Source organism: Lepisosteus oculatus, chromosome 20, assembly GCF_040954835.1.
Source record: "Lepisosteus oculatus isolate fLepOcu1 chromosome 20, fLepOcu1.hap2, whole genome shotgun sequence".
Lineage (NCBI taxonomy): Eukaryota > Metazoa > Chordata > Actinopteri > Semionotiformes > Lepisosteidae > Lepisosteus > Lepisosteus oculatus.
Window position 1 is genome coordinate 10,545,631 of NC_090715.1, and position 14,368 is coordinate 10,559,998.

Consider the following 14,368-nt stretch of genomic DNA (forward strand, 5'->3'; position numbering starts at 1 on the left):
TGGGAACCACTGTAATTCATGTGATTTTTTTGTATTGTTTAGCAGAAACCTCAGAGGCTGAACCTGAGAAGGGAGCCCCTCTACCTTCAGAAACTCCTGAAGCCCGTAAGTCACCTCTGGAAGACCAGGCTTCATCAAAGGAAGAAACTGCTGGGTTCCTGTGCTGGAAAAAAGGTTGCAACCAGGTCTTCAAGACCTCCAATGCTCTCCAGATGCATTTCAATGAGGTCCACAACAAGAGGCCACAGCTGCCTGTCTCTGACCGACATGTATACAAGTACCGCTGCAACCAGTGTAGCTTAGCATTCAAGACTGTGGAGAAGCTGCAGTTGCATTCCCAATATCATGTCATTAGAGCAGCCACCATGTGCTGCCTCTGTCAGCGTAACTTTAGAACCCTGCAGGCCTTGAAGAAACACCTAGAGACCAGTCACCTTGAACTGAGTGAGGCTGACATCCAGCAGCTTTATGGGGGCTTGCTTATGAATGGGGACCTGATGGTCATGGGTGATCCTTCATTGGGTGAAGACCAGGGAGCTCTGGGTGAAGATGAAAAGGAAGGAGAGGAGAGTGACCCAGAGGAAAAGCAAAGCCCGGCTGGTAGTGACTCCGGTTCAGTACAGGAGGACTCGGGATCAGAACCTAAGCGGGCCCTGCCTTTTCGGAAGGGCCCCAACTTCACCATGGAGAAGTTTCTGGATCCGTCCCGGCCTTTCAAATGCACGGTGTGTAAGGAGTCCTTTACCCAAAAGAACATTCTTCTTGTACACTACAACTCTGTCTCCCACTTGCATAAGGTGAAGAGAGCCCTGCAAGAGTCTACCACTGGTCAGCCTGAGCCCACAAGCAGTCCAGACAACAAGCCTTTCAAGTGCAGCACCTGCAATGTAGCCTATAGTCAGAGCTCCACTCTGGAAATTCACATGCGATCTGTCCTCCACCAGACCAAAGCCCGGGCAGCCAAGCTGGAAGCAGCAGGGGGTAGCAGTAGCACCATTAGTGCAAGTGGTGTTCCTGGAAGTGGTGTTATGTCCTCAGTAGGCACCTCTACACCAAGTCCTAATTCTGCTACCAACACAACAAGCACCACTAGCACCAACTCCTCAGCTGGAGCTCAAACTGTGCAAAGCTTGCTGGGAGGAAATCAGTTACCACAGCCTCATAGCATAGATAACCATGGGAACTCAACCACTGGCCTGCCTTCTCCATCAGACACCAAGGAAGCAAAGAAGAAGAAATTGGCAGACATGCTGTCCTCCAGAGGACAACAACAGCAACTGCAGCAGCAACAGCAGCAGCAACAGCAACAGCTTGCCCAGGCTCAAGCTCAAGCTCAGGCCCAGCTCCAGCAAGAGCTCCAACAACAAGCTGCTCTTCTCCAGTCCCAGCTTTTCAACCCAGCACTTCTCCAGCACTTCCCTATGACCACAGAGGCTCTTCTCCCACTTCAGCAGCAGCAGTTGCTCTTTCCTTTCTATATCCCTGGAGCAGAGTTCCAGCTTAACCCAGAGATCAACCTGCCAGTGAGCAGCTCCACCCTCAGTCTGGCTGGCTCCTCCTCTTCCTCCTCTTCCTTGTTAGAGGACCTGAAGCACTCTGCGCAGCAGGCACAGCAGACCTGCCTGCAACAGCAACTCATGCACCATCAACAACTGCAGCAACAGCAACACCAACAGCAGCACCAACAGCAGTCGCAAGTACAGGGGCAGATGGCTTTGCTCCAACAGAATGCATCCCTGCTCCATCAGGTAGAGAAAAAAACAAAACCCCCTGTTCCAAATGAGAAGGAGAGAGAAGGGCAGAGAGATAAGGAGGCTAATGAGAAGACAGAAGATGCAGGTCTCATTTGCAGAGAGGGAACAATGGATATAATGAAAGCTAAAGATAAGAAAGACCAGCAGACAATGCAAGGTGCTGGGAGCTCCGAGCCTGGATTTCCACCTCCAAGAATTGCATCAGATGCTCGAGGCAATGCTACCAAGGCACTCCTGGAGAACTTTGGGTTTGAGTTGGTGATACAATACAATGAGAATAAGCAGAAAGTTCAGAAAAGGCCAGGAGGTGTCGTAGGACAGAGTGGGCAAGGTGGCATCAGCAGACTGGTGGACCCAAGTGAAGGACTGGAAAAGTTGGAGTGTGAGGCTTGTGGCAAACTGTTTTCCAACATCTTGATATTGAAGAGCCATCAAGAGCATGTGCATCAGGCTTTCTTTCCTTTCCGTTCCTTAGAGAGGTTTGCCAAGGAATACCGGGAGCAGTATGACAAGCTTTACCCTCTGAGACCCCAGACACCTGAAACAGCTCCCCCACCTCCTCCTCCGCCTCCCCCTCCTCCACCCCCACCTCAGCCAGCTCCTGCACCAAATATCCCTACCTCTGCCCCTCCACTCACGCCTCCTGCTATTCCTACCCCACAGCCTCCTGTTCCCATGGCTCAACTTCCCATGCCCATGGAGCTCCCGATCTTCTCTCCACTGATGATGCAGCCCATGTCTCTCCAGTCTTTGCCCACTCAAATCCCCAGCCAGCTTCCATCTGTGGAGCCGCTGGGCGCTGACCTTGCTCAGCTCTACCAACAGCAGCTCACCCCAGCCATGCTCCAGCAACAGCAGCAGAATAAAAGGCCCCGGACCCGCATAACAGATGACCAACTGAGAGTCCTGCGGCAGTATTTTGACATCAACAACTCCCCGAATGAAGATCAGATCAAAGAGATGGCTGACAAGTCGGGGCTGCCCCAAAAAGTTATTAAGCACTGGTTCCGTAACACCCTTTTTAAAGAGCGCCAACGCAACAAAGATTCACCTTACAACTTCAACAACCCACCTGTCACGACACTGGAGGATACTAAACTTGATTCTAAACCCCCCTCACCTGAGCCCCCAAAACCAGAGTATTATGGAAGCAAAAGATCTTCAAGAACAAGGTTCACTGACTACCAGCTAAGGGTGCTTCAGGATTTCTTTGATGCTAATGCCTACCCTAAAGATGATGAATTTGAGCAGCTCTCTAACCTGCTGAATCTGCCTACACGAGTTATTGTAGTGTGGTTCCAGAATGCTCGTCAAAAAGCTCGAAAAAACTATGAGAACCAGGGAGATGGAGTCAAGGAGGGTGAGAGGCGAGAGCTCTCCAATGACCGTTATATCCGTACCAGTAATTTGAACTACCAGTGCAAGAAATGCAGCCTGGTCTTCCAGCGCATCTTTGATCTAATCAAGCACCAAAAGAAACTGTGCTACAAGGATGAGGATGAGGAAGGGCAGTATGACAGTCAAAATGAGGACTCCATGGATGCTCTTCATGAATACCACACCCCATCTGGTTCCTCCTGTAACACTCCCATGCCCTCTTCCTCCAGTCTCTGCCCTCTGCCTCCATCAACCTCAGCATTTGCCCATATGACTTCCTCTGAAAAAGAAGAGGCTTCTCCTGTCACCAGACAGAATTCGTTTGATGAGAAGGCAAAACACTTAGGTGAGCCATCATCCCAGCTTCAGCCACAGGACACCCAGGGGCTTTCTAAGCCAGAGACGCCCCAGCAACCACAAGCAGATCAGCAGCAACAGCAACAGCCACAAGAGGAAAAAGCCCAGGTAGCCCCAAAGACTCCCCAGCTTTCCACCCCTTCCCCTTCCCAGCAGCACCAGCAGCAGCTGCAGGGAGGTCCTGCCATATCCCAAGCCAGCCCTACTCCTTCACAAGGTTCCCACATGGCACTCAACCCTCTCCTGGCCTCTACTTCACAGCAGCAGCAGCAACTTGGAACCATGTCCCAACAGATGATCCCTTACCAGTGTGACCAGTGTAAGCTGGCTTTCCCTTCTTTTGAGCACTGGCAGGAACACCAGCAGCTTCACTTCCTCACGGTACAAAACCAGTTTATCCATCCACAGTTCATTGACCGCCCTATGGACATGTCCTTCATGCTGTTTGATCCTAATAATCCCCTTCTTGCCAGCCAGCTTCTGTCAGGAGCTCTACCCCAAATCCCCACCAGCTCTGCCACATCACCGTCCACACCTACTTCTACGATGAACTCCCTGAAGAGAAAAATTGAGGAAAAAGCAGGTGCCAGTCCAGGGGAGAATGACAGTGGAAACAGTGGAGAAGAGCCGCAGAGAGACAAGCGTCTCCGAACTACCATCACACCAGAGCAGCTTGAGATCCTGTACCAGAAGTACCTGCTCGACTCCAACCCTACCCGCAAGATGCTTGATCACATTGCCCATGAGGTGGGTCTCAAGAAGAGGGTGGTACAGGTCTGGTTTCAGAACACAAGGGCCAGAGAAAGGAAAGGTCAGTTCCGAGCTGTGGGCCCTGCTCAAGCACACCGTCGCTGCCCCTTCTGTCGTGCCCTCTTTAAGGCAAAGACAGCCCTGGAGGCCCACATCCGGTCACGTCACTGGCACGAAGCAAAGCGTGCTGGTTACAACCTCTCTCTGTCCAGCATGCTACCAGACCAGGAACCTTTCCAACTAAAAATGGATCCCCTGGATGGTTCCAACTTCTCACAACTTCCTCCATCAAACAGTGATGGACATTGTTCCTCTCTGTCACCAGTGAGCAAAACTATGGATCTCTCTCCCCGGGCCCTGTTGAGCCCATCTTCTATCAAGGTTGAGGGCATGGAGGATTTTGAAAGCCCAACCATGTCTTCTGTCAATTTAAGCTATGACCCGAACAAGCTGGACAATGATGACTGTTCCTCTGTAAACACAGCCATCACAGATACAACTACTGGTGATGAGGCCAACGCTGACAATGATAGTGCAGATGCAAAGCACGCTCACAACACTGCCGACCTCCTGCCAAAATCTGCGGGAACTGCTCCTTCTATAGAGAATGATGACCAGATGTCTTCAGGGCTTGTAAGCCCCGCAACTAGTTATTATGCCAAGGATTATGAAAATGAAACAATGGTGGACTACAGCGAGACATCCAGTCTGGCAGATCCCTGCTCTCCAAGCCCTGGGGCTTCAGGAAGCAAGAGTATGGACAGTGGAGACCGGCCAGGCCAAAAGCGCTTCCGTACGCAGATGACTAACCTCCAGCTGAAGGTGCTCAAGTCCTGTTTCAATGACTACAGGACGCCCACCATGCTGGAATGTGAGGTGCTTGGCAATGATATTGGACTTCCAAAGAGGGTCGTGCAGGTATGGTTCCAGAATGCTCGGGCCAAGGAGAAGAAAGCCAAGCTGAGCATGGCCAAGCACTTTGGTATCAACCAAACATCTTATGAGGGACCTAAAACCGAATGCACATTGTGTGGCATTAAGTACAGTGCACGACTCTCAGTGCGAGACCATATCTTTTCCCAGCAACACATCTCCAAGGTGAAGGACACTATTGGGAGCCAGCTGGACAAGGAAAAAGAATACTTTGACCCTGCTACTGTCCGTCAGCTGATGGCTCAACAGGAACTAGACCGCATTAAGAAAGCCAATGAAGTTCTGGGACTAGCACAGCAACAAGCCCTGCAGCAGCAAGGGATGTTTGACAACCCACCCCTGCAGGCTCTGAACCTCTCTTCCGCCTACCCCACATTGCAGGGTATACCCCCAGTCCTGCTGCCAGGGGTGGGCAGTCCCTCTTTACCAGGCTTTGCTTCATCTAACACAGGTATGTCCCCACTGGAAAAAGCAGCTGATCACTGTAGGCAAGGCTTTTTCCAGCTAGCATATCAGGTGTCCCTTGAATTAGTGGTGAAAGCGGAATATTACCATACATTTCACAATAGGGAAGGACACTCCTGGTCCCAGGAACGCTATACAGGTCTGAGAACATTGCCCAGAAATGCATCATAAATATAGTAGTGTTATAAAGTACTTCTCAGTTTTCTTCTTAAATCAAAACTCAATTATAATACAATTATAATTGTATTAAAATCAACCACTATTTCTGTGCTGAGAAATAATTGAAATTCAAAATATGGAGATCAAAATTAAGGATAAATTTGCATAAGGAAAAGAAATGATCTAAAAATAATATACTGTTGTTTCAGCTTTTGTTGTTCTGAAGTTCTGAACAAAACTTGGGATCGAACTTTGTAGATTTCTATCCAAAATACCGAAGCTCATATATTGTAAGATTAGGTTAAAATCATCTTGAAGACAAATGGAGGACAGTGGCAGCCTTCAATGCTTAATCTGTTTTAATCTTTACTGTTTAACCTGAGGAAGAGCATAGCACCACCATCTCAGAGAAAAAGAAGTTTGAAAATGTTTATTTAAAATTGGAATGTTATGTTATAATCTTAATATCGGCATTTCCTTCAAGAGCCAAACTATATAATAGTGACGGCACATGTAATAGGTTTATTCCATGCTGAAAAGAGAAGATGTTTTGGCTGTGGAGCCTTCTTCGGGTGTGACACCTGAAGTGTGTCACCCGAAGAAGGCTCCACAGCCAAAACAATGTGTTTTCTTTCTTCTCTTTTCAGCATGGAATAAACCCATTACTTGTTCCTTTGCAGCCAACGCATGCTGACGCAGCTCCCCACCTGAGCTATATAATAGTGACTTCCACAGTGCTTTCCAGGACAGCGGCCTACTAATTGTACTTTCTCTGTTGAGCCTCATCACTCTTCTTGTCTTGCAGCTTTAACGCCTCCAAAACCTCCAAACCTTCTGAGCATGCCTGGTGCCAGTGTCCCCTCACCCAGCCTCCCAACATCTGGACTACCCAACAAGCCTCCCTCCTCCTCCCTGGCCTCGCCCAACCCAGCCCAGGCCAGCACCTCTACCCCGCACCCTGCGCCCACCTCAGCAGCCACCCCGCTGGGCCCTCGGCCCGAACCCCCCAAAGAGCGTGACACGGAAAGGGGCAGAGACAAGGAGAAGCCCAAGGAGAAGCCGGAGCAGACCCCTACGCCGTCCTCAGCAACGAGCACCCCAGCTCCCCCCGCTGCTGCTGCCAGCGCTAAGAAAGAGAAGCCGGACACTGCTGTCCCCGCCACTTCCATGCCGACGCCTGGCATGGAGTACGTGGTGGATCCTGCCCAGCTCCAAGCCCTGCAGGCTGCCCTAGCATCAGACCCCACAACTCTGCTCACCAGCCAGTTCCTGCCCTACTTCATGCCAGGCTTCTCGCCATACTATGCCCCCCAGATACCCGGAGCTCTTCAGGGTGGCTACTTACAGCCAATGTATGGTATGGAAGGCCTATTCCCATACAATCCTGCTCTGTCACAAGCTCTGATGGGACTGTCCCCAGGATCCCTGCTCCAGCACTACCAGCAATATCAGCAGAGCCTGCAGGAGGCACTTCAGCAGCAGCAGCGGCAGCTCCAGCAGCAGCAACAGAAGCAGCAGCAGCAGCAGCAGCAGCAACTTCAGCAGCTCCAGCAACCCAAAGTAAGCCAAACTCCAGTTCCCCCTCTACCCCCGGGGGCCCCAGACCACAAAGAACCTGCCAAAGATCCAGCGAAAGCTGAAGAGCAGAAAGGCACTCCCTCCTGCGAGGCCTCTTCCTCCTCCTCTTCTTCTTCCTCTTCCTCCTCTTCCCACCAGAACCCCCCCTCCGAGCAGCACGAGATGGAAATCAAAAGCGCGGACCCCCTTCTCGACCAGTACATCGTCCCCAAGGTGCAGTACCGGCTGGCGTGCCGTAAGTGTCAGGCCGTCTTCAGCAAAGAAGAGGCAGCCGTCAGCCATCTGAAATCGATCTGCTTTTTCGGTCAGTCTGTGGCGAACCTGCAAGAGATGTTGCTTCGGATCCCCAGCGGCGGCGGCGGCGCAGGGGAGGGCAGTCTCTTCGACTGCCTGGCCTGCGAAACCACGCTGGAAGGGGACGAAGCCCTGAGTCAACACCTGGAGTCAGCCTTGCACAAACACAGAACAATCAAGCGATCAGCCAGAAATGCCAAAGAGCACGCTACTAGTTTATTACCTCACTCTTCAGCCTGCTTCCCCGATCCTAACACCGCATCTACCTCGCAGTCTGCCCCTCACTCTCACAACAGCCCCCCTCCCCCGCCCACGACAACAGCTACCACGCCGTCCTCTTCTGTGTCTTCATCCTCGTGCTCCTCCTCCTCCACCACCCCGCCACACGCCACAACCGCTGGCAAACCCTGGTCCCAGGCCCCTTTCTCCAGAGCTTTAGCTGGGAAGCCCAATGCCACTTCTTCTTCTTCTTCTTTTCCTCCAGTATCCTCACCTTCAACGGTTACCTCAAGTTCATTGAGCACCTCAGGGGTTCAGACCTCGATACCAACAGACGTCTTTACCGACGAGTCTGACTCTGACAGCAGTCAGAAGTCTGCAGACAGGCTGGGCCGGCCAGCAGAGGAGCCACAGCAGCCCAGCTGTCTCAAAGACAGTAGTAGTTGTAGTAGTAATCTCGCTAGCGTAGGGACGGACTCCATCCGATTGTAAAAGAGCTCTCAACGATGGACAATGTTTAAAAAAATTTTAAAAAAACACATACAAAAACAAAAAAAGCAGCGATGTTAAAAAAAGTTTAAAAAATATACAAACCAATTTCAGAAGAAAAAAAATGTGTAAAGACTAACTGCAATTCCAAAGCTTGTAACCAAAAATTAAATGTTAGTGGATTGTTTTCCCATATTAACATGCTGGTTTTCATTTCTTTCAACACAAATATATATATATAAACGGATCACTGCAGTTAAGTTTTTGGATACTGTTAGAAGTGGAATGCTGTATAGCAAAGAACTGCCTCAGATGATATTCAAATAGCCCCCCAAAAACCCCTACCTACAAAATGAATCTTCGCAAGACAGGTTTTGCCTTGGTTACGTTTTTGTCCCCAGTTAATAGCACAGTATAAAAAGCCAGTATGTACTGTATGGGAGAATAGTCTTACATTTACAGTTTTCTTGCTATCTAAGCGTTCAGATACCAATGGCTTGCTAAAATAAAAAAATAATGTAATGTCTATTTTATTCTCAGGTCAACAGCTCACAACCTTTTTTCTGTTACAGAAATTCATTCTTTTCTAATTTTTGTTCCTAACAGGAAAACAAACGTTTTTTTTTTTAATGATTAATTTAACAGGCAGAAAGTATTAAAAAATAGAAAATATTATAAAGGCATAGCTTTCTGGGGATTCAAAAGGGTAGCTGATCTGCTGAGTTTAAGCATTTTAAATAATTTCAGAGGGGAAAATTAGCACTCCCACTTTACCCAGACACAAAGAGTGTTGCGGACTTGTAGGTGAAAAAAAAAAGATTTTTTTAAGAAAAAAAAAACTTTCTGTATTTATGATAGATATGAACATTTTTGGTGTTAAGTAGATTGTTGCATTGGAAATGAATTTAAACAGTATGGTAGATTGAAAAAAAACTTTGTGTACATTTAGCTTTTGTATCGTCCAACTTAAAAGCGCTTCATTTGATGTTGTCTTGGTCATTCCAATAGGCTAGATTTAGGAGCAGTACTGATCTATACTTCATTTCTGTCTTATCCTCAGCTTTTGTTCACCCTACCACCATTCACTGACATGGTGGGATACTTTATTTTGTAGGGACTGAAACAAGTGAAAATTTTCTTCTTTTTTTTTGGTCACTAGAATACTGACAAAAAAGAAAAAGAAATATTGGGGTGAAACTTTGAAGAAACTATTTAATTATTTAATTGTGTTACCTTTGTGCACTTAACACTGTCTGACTTTAGCTCTTCCTCTCTATTCTCTCGTTTTTTTTTTCTTTTCGCTCTGCACTTGTAGATTTGGAGATGGTTACTCCTCCTCTTGTACTACAAAAGCAGATCTTTGTTCTTCGTGTAGTGTGGCTGCAGTCTGTTTTGCTTTCATTTTGAACTTTTTTTTTCATTGTCATGGATGAAAATGAAAAAAAAATAATAATTCTCACGCTTTAAAACAAAAAAAAAAGAAAATCCAAAGACAAAACACTTTCACCATTGGTGCATAAAGATGAGAAAAAGAGGCTTCTTTATACTTGAGAATTTGTTGCTGTTTTTAAAGAAGAGAAAACAAAGTTTAAAAATAAAAGAATAAGCATCAGAGTTGCCGTTTTTGCTTCTTTGCAAGCAGACAGGTGGCTTTTTACGTAAAATAACAAGAATACCAAATACCAAAAAAAGGGCCCTTGTCCTAGCATTGTGGAGTAGCACCATAATAGAGCCATTGCAGTTTGTAAGATAGAAGTTAAAAACGCTCTTTGTTAAACTTGGGGCACATGTGTTATGTTAATCTAGACATTTTCATTTCTGTCACACACAAAAGTCCATTTTTTAAGAAAATGTATAAGGTCTGGTCTCTGAAGACATAAGTTTTGCTGCTAATGTAGTTTTTTGAAAAGAAACCTAGATGCATGCTCATTTTGCTTTTTGGCTAAGCTTTAACAAAACAGAAACAATAAACCAATTTTCCCTGCCTCTGCAATTTTCTTTTTTTCTTTTTTTTCCTTGTTGCAAAAACGGAACTTTGAAGACTGTGAATATACGTTCCAAAGGACAGTTTGGCTGACTTTCTATTTTCCTTATGTTTAATTTTATTATTTTTAAACCAATGTTGAAAGCCAATGATCTATATTGTTTGTACAGAACAGTGCATTCCAAAATACCACGTTGAAGAGTTTGTCTTTTTTTAAAAAAAAGCAAGGACTGATTTTTTTTTTGTTATTTGCAAGGTGACTGTAAGCTGTTGTGTAAATTTAGAATCCTGGTTTGCAAAGCATAAGGACTCAAACTCCCTCTTGTCTAGTTCTGGTGTTGGGAGATTAAAATCTCTAGAAACAGAAAGGATGTAGCCCATTGAAAAGATTACCAAGAAGTACAGGTCACCAAAACATTACACACTTGGTACGGATCTCTGTTTTTCCAGTTGACTGTTTTCATGACTCTCAATGCCCAACAAGTTACTGAAGGAAATAGTTGCTGTTTGCAAGTAAGTCTGCCTCCCTCCTTACAAATAAACAACTAGGGGCTCTTTCGAGGTTTCTGAGCAGTTCTAAGCCATTTTCAAATATGAGCTGTTGACAAAAGACTTCTAAGGAATATTTTGATCCAAAGCATAGAAACTGGTATTTTGAGATGTCCCTGAATGATTTTGGAACATTTAAAGGTGTGTCAACACCTTTTACTCCAAAGAGGTCACTCCCACAGCTGGTGGATGAAAATATTATGGTTGTGCTCAATGAACTCCCCCACTCTCCTTTACAAAAAAGTAGCTTAGAAAAAATAACTAACTACTGAGTTTTGCCCCATTTTCTTACTTCCCTCACACCAAAATCACAGCTATGTGGAAATTTGAACAGCTGAAGCGATTGGAAGCAGCATGCCTTTAGTTCTTGAGTGTGTACAGTTCAGCCTGCATTAAGCAACACCACAGTTCAGAATAAGTTTGGAATTAAAAAGAAATAAGACATAAATGTCTCAGAGCAATGTGATTTGGTGTTAACACTTCCAGACGCAAAAGAAATTGGCTAATTTGGTCAGTAGGTTTGCCACCCCTCAGATAATCCAAAATTCTGGTCTCTTAACATATTGTATGTTTGTTTTTTAAAACAAAACCAATGTTGTACAGTTTATTCTTTAATACTTTTTCCTTTTCATAGTTATGTTTTTTCATATAACTATTTGTGTGTAATTTGGTTTCTGTATATTACATTGTTTTTCTCATATAAAATTAACATTTAACACTAGCTTTATATTTGAATTGCTGAAGTTTTCTTTTTTATTCTTTATACTATGACCTGGCCACTTTATGGTGTAATAATGTCTCCTATATTTTTGTGTTTTTAAAAGACTGTTTGAATTCTTGTTTCCAAAGTTTATTCTGTTCTGGGCTCCTTTCTGTGTAGGAAGAGGTCAAGGTCTTTGCACCAGATTCAAGAAGCATGAACTGTGTGTTTCCTGCAGGAGCCCTTTTCATTTTTTTGTTTGTTTCATAATGTTATTTTATTTTTACAATTGTTTGAGTGTAAAAGGCACCAAAAGTACTGAACCGCGAAGCTGGATTAAAAAAGGAGGTGAAGATTTTAAAAAGAAATAATAATATTGAAAATAATAATAGTAAAGCACTGAGCAGTTTTTATTTTAAATTAAATATATGAATGTGGCCAAAGCTTTATGCAGTTTAAAACAAAAAAAAGGAAATTTTAAGGTTGTGCCCCACAAAAGTGTATATTTTATTGTGGCACGAGACACAAGAAGACAGCTGGATACTTTTGAAAGAAACGTCAACACGCCGACATCCGCGATAATTCATGAACGTTTTACAAGAAAATACAAGGTATTGCTCTAGAGGTAATCTTTTTGCCCACTGTGAAAATAAACATGTATACATATATAGATATATTTAAAAAAACAAGACATCAACCTTTTTGTTTAAGAAAAAAAAATTAAAAAAAACAAAAAAAAGAACTTTGGGCAGTTTTGGAGAGATCACATGAGGTGAATGAGAAGGCTACTTTGGAATCTGGTGGGCACACCAAACTGGGATGAGAGCCGAACGCAGGTGGTCGTGGCTTCACTTATCAAGGCATTCTTTTCCGGAAGAAAATTAAGAGAATGGAATGGACTGTAAAGCCGAACGGAGACGTAAAACTGAAACGTGGAAAAGCCGAACATTGGTAGTTGGAGCAACAAGCTCTCCACTTCAGCATTGCTTCTGCTTTGCATTTCCTTATTATTTTTCTTGTCTTGCTCCAGAACCGGAGGAACAGTGTCGCTTTTTTTTCCCTTGTTGGCGTCGGACGTTGTTGCTCTTTGTCCAACCCCCTCCTTCACCACCACTTCTTCCACACCGCCTACCCCCTCTCCCTTTCCGTCATCGACGAACGGCGCTCTCCTGTCACACAGCAAGCTTTCTTCTGGAGTCAACCGATCCCATTGCACCGTTAACTGGTTTCGGAGCAGAAGGGAGGGTTTTGTAGTTTTTGTTCTTAAAGAAAGCTGTTCAGAAACGCGAACCAACCAACCACATGCTCCAATTTCAAAGATGAACTGTTACATGGAGCCCCGATCCTTTTGTGACTCCTGGTGCCACAATGTTTATTTTCTCTCGGTTGTTTATTCTGTACTTTTATTTTTTGGTCTTTTAATTATTCCTCCTCTGAGCCTCACACAGGACGGCTCCGTGGTTCCAGTTGGCCCACCTGAGGGTAGAAAAAAACAGCCTTGCAATGTACAAAAAAGAGCAAGTTAAACCAAAAATGTTGTTCTTGATGTCTTTTCTATACTGTAGTCTTGTTAGCTTTTTTGTTACTGTAATTATATGATGAAGATTTCCAAACTGTACCAAATTACATGGAGACTAACATACAAAAACCACATGGAACTCCAAACTTTTAAAGAAGAGAAACTTTTGTCACAAAAACCTTGTTGTCCTAGTTAAGTTGATTGTAGATGGTAATTGAATATACTCCTTTGAAAATATTTCATCAAGTATGTTTCTTGCTCATTGTGATACATTAAAAAAAGTATGAGCAAAAATGACTTGGTGCCTGTGTTACTTTCTTGCAAATCTCACCTTAACAGGATTTATACTGTATATGCCCTTCCTTCTAATAGTTAAGCCCCAAAATGCTTTAATGCATTAAATACCTTAAAGTCAGTCTGTGTCTGTATTCTGGGAACCTCATCTGTGGCTGACAATTGAGTTTAATTTTCAGAATCCCTAAAACTCGGAAGCCTCACTGTTGTATTTGCTGACATCAGTTATTTTACTTTGAAGAACAGCTGATCAGTATTTACCAGATGCCTTGTTTGATTCACTTTGACCTGCAATACTAAATGAGAATGTAATGAATCTATGCAAATCACCTCCTGGTGATTGACTGCAGGATAGGGAATCCAATGGAAACATTTCTGGCATAATTACCAGAATATTGTATCTTAAAGATGCAAAATCATTGTGATCACTATTCTTCACCTATGTTTTGCAGTTAAAAGTTTTTAAAAATGTTCATCGAAGAGCCAAGGGAGAAAGAATGTTTCCAATGTAGAAATCTTTGCACAGCCATCTCATGGTTATCCATATGCCCTTTACTTCTTCACTTCTGACAGTTTTAAGAAGCTGAGGAATGCTTCATGGTAGAAATGGTGGACATGTTTGTGGCCCAGTGCTCAGCACTCCTCCTTGGTGGTCTGACCAAATTTTGGGTTATGAGGTTATTGGATAGTTAGCCGTATTTACTAATTATTTAGACATTTTTTTACAATGTAAATAATCCAAATTACAGAACTTAAAGAGATAAGAAGCATGGAAAAGGGAGAAAAGGCCAACGCTAATTAAAAGCTTGATTAAACAGCTACGTCTCAAGGTTTAAAAACAGTAAAAGAGTTTACAGTTCTCAGAGTGGCTGAAAGCGTGTGTCCCCAAGACGCATGGACCTATAAGAGGGTGCTACTAAAAGGTTTGCCTCAGCAGAGAATAAAGC

General features: G+C 44.6%; 1 protein-coding gene across 9 annotated transcripts in view; it reads left to right on the forward strand.

Annotated features, from left to right (window-relative positions):
• The window catches only part of zfhx3b (zinc finger homeobox 3b), a 250,260-nt gene extending 236,826 nt beyond the window's left edge, over nt 1-13,434 (forward strand). For 5 of the 9 annotated variants that reach the window (XM_015368057.2, XM_015368066.2, XM_069181395.1 and 2 more), the window contains 2 exons: nt 43-5,622; nt 6,601-13,434. In XM_015368057.2, the coding sequence (XP_015223543.1) occupies nt 43-5,622; nt 6,601-8,378 (7,358 nt within the window). In that variant the 3' untranslated portion in view covers nt 8,379-13,434. The remainder of the gene's footprint in view (nt 1-42; nt 5,623-6,600) is intronic. The other 4 variants (XM_015368065.2, XM_006641207.3, XM_015368067.2 and 1 more) reach the window with 3 other exon arrangements.
• Nucleotides 13,435-14,368: the final 934 nt, after the last annotated feature.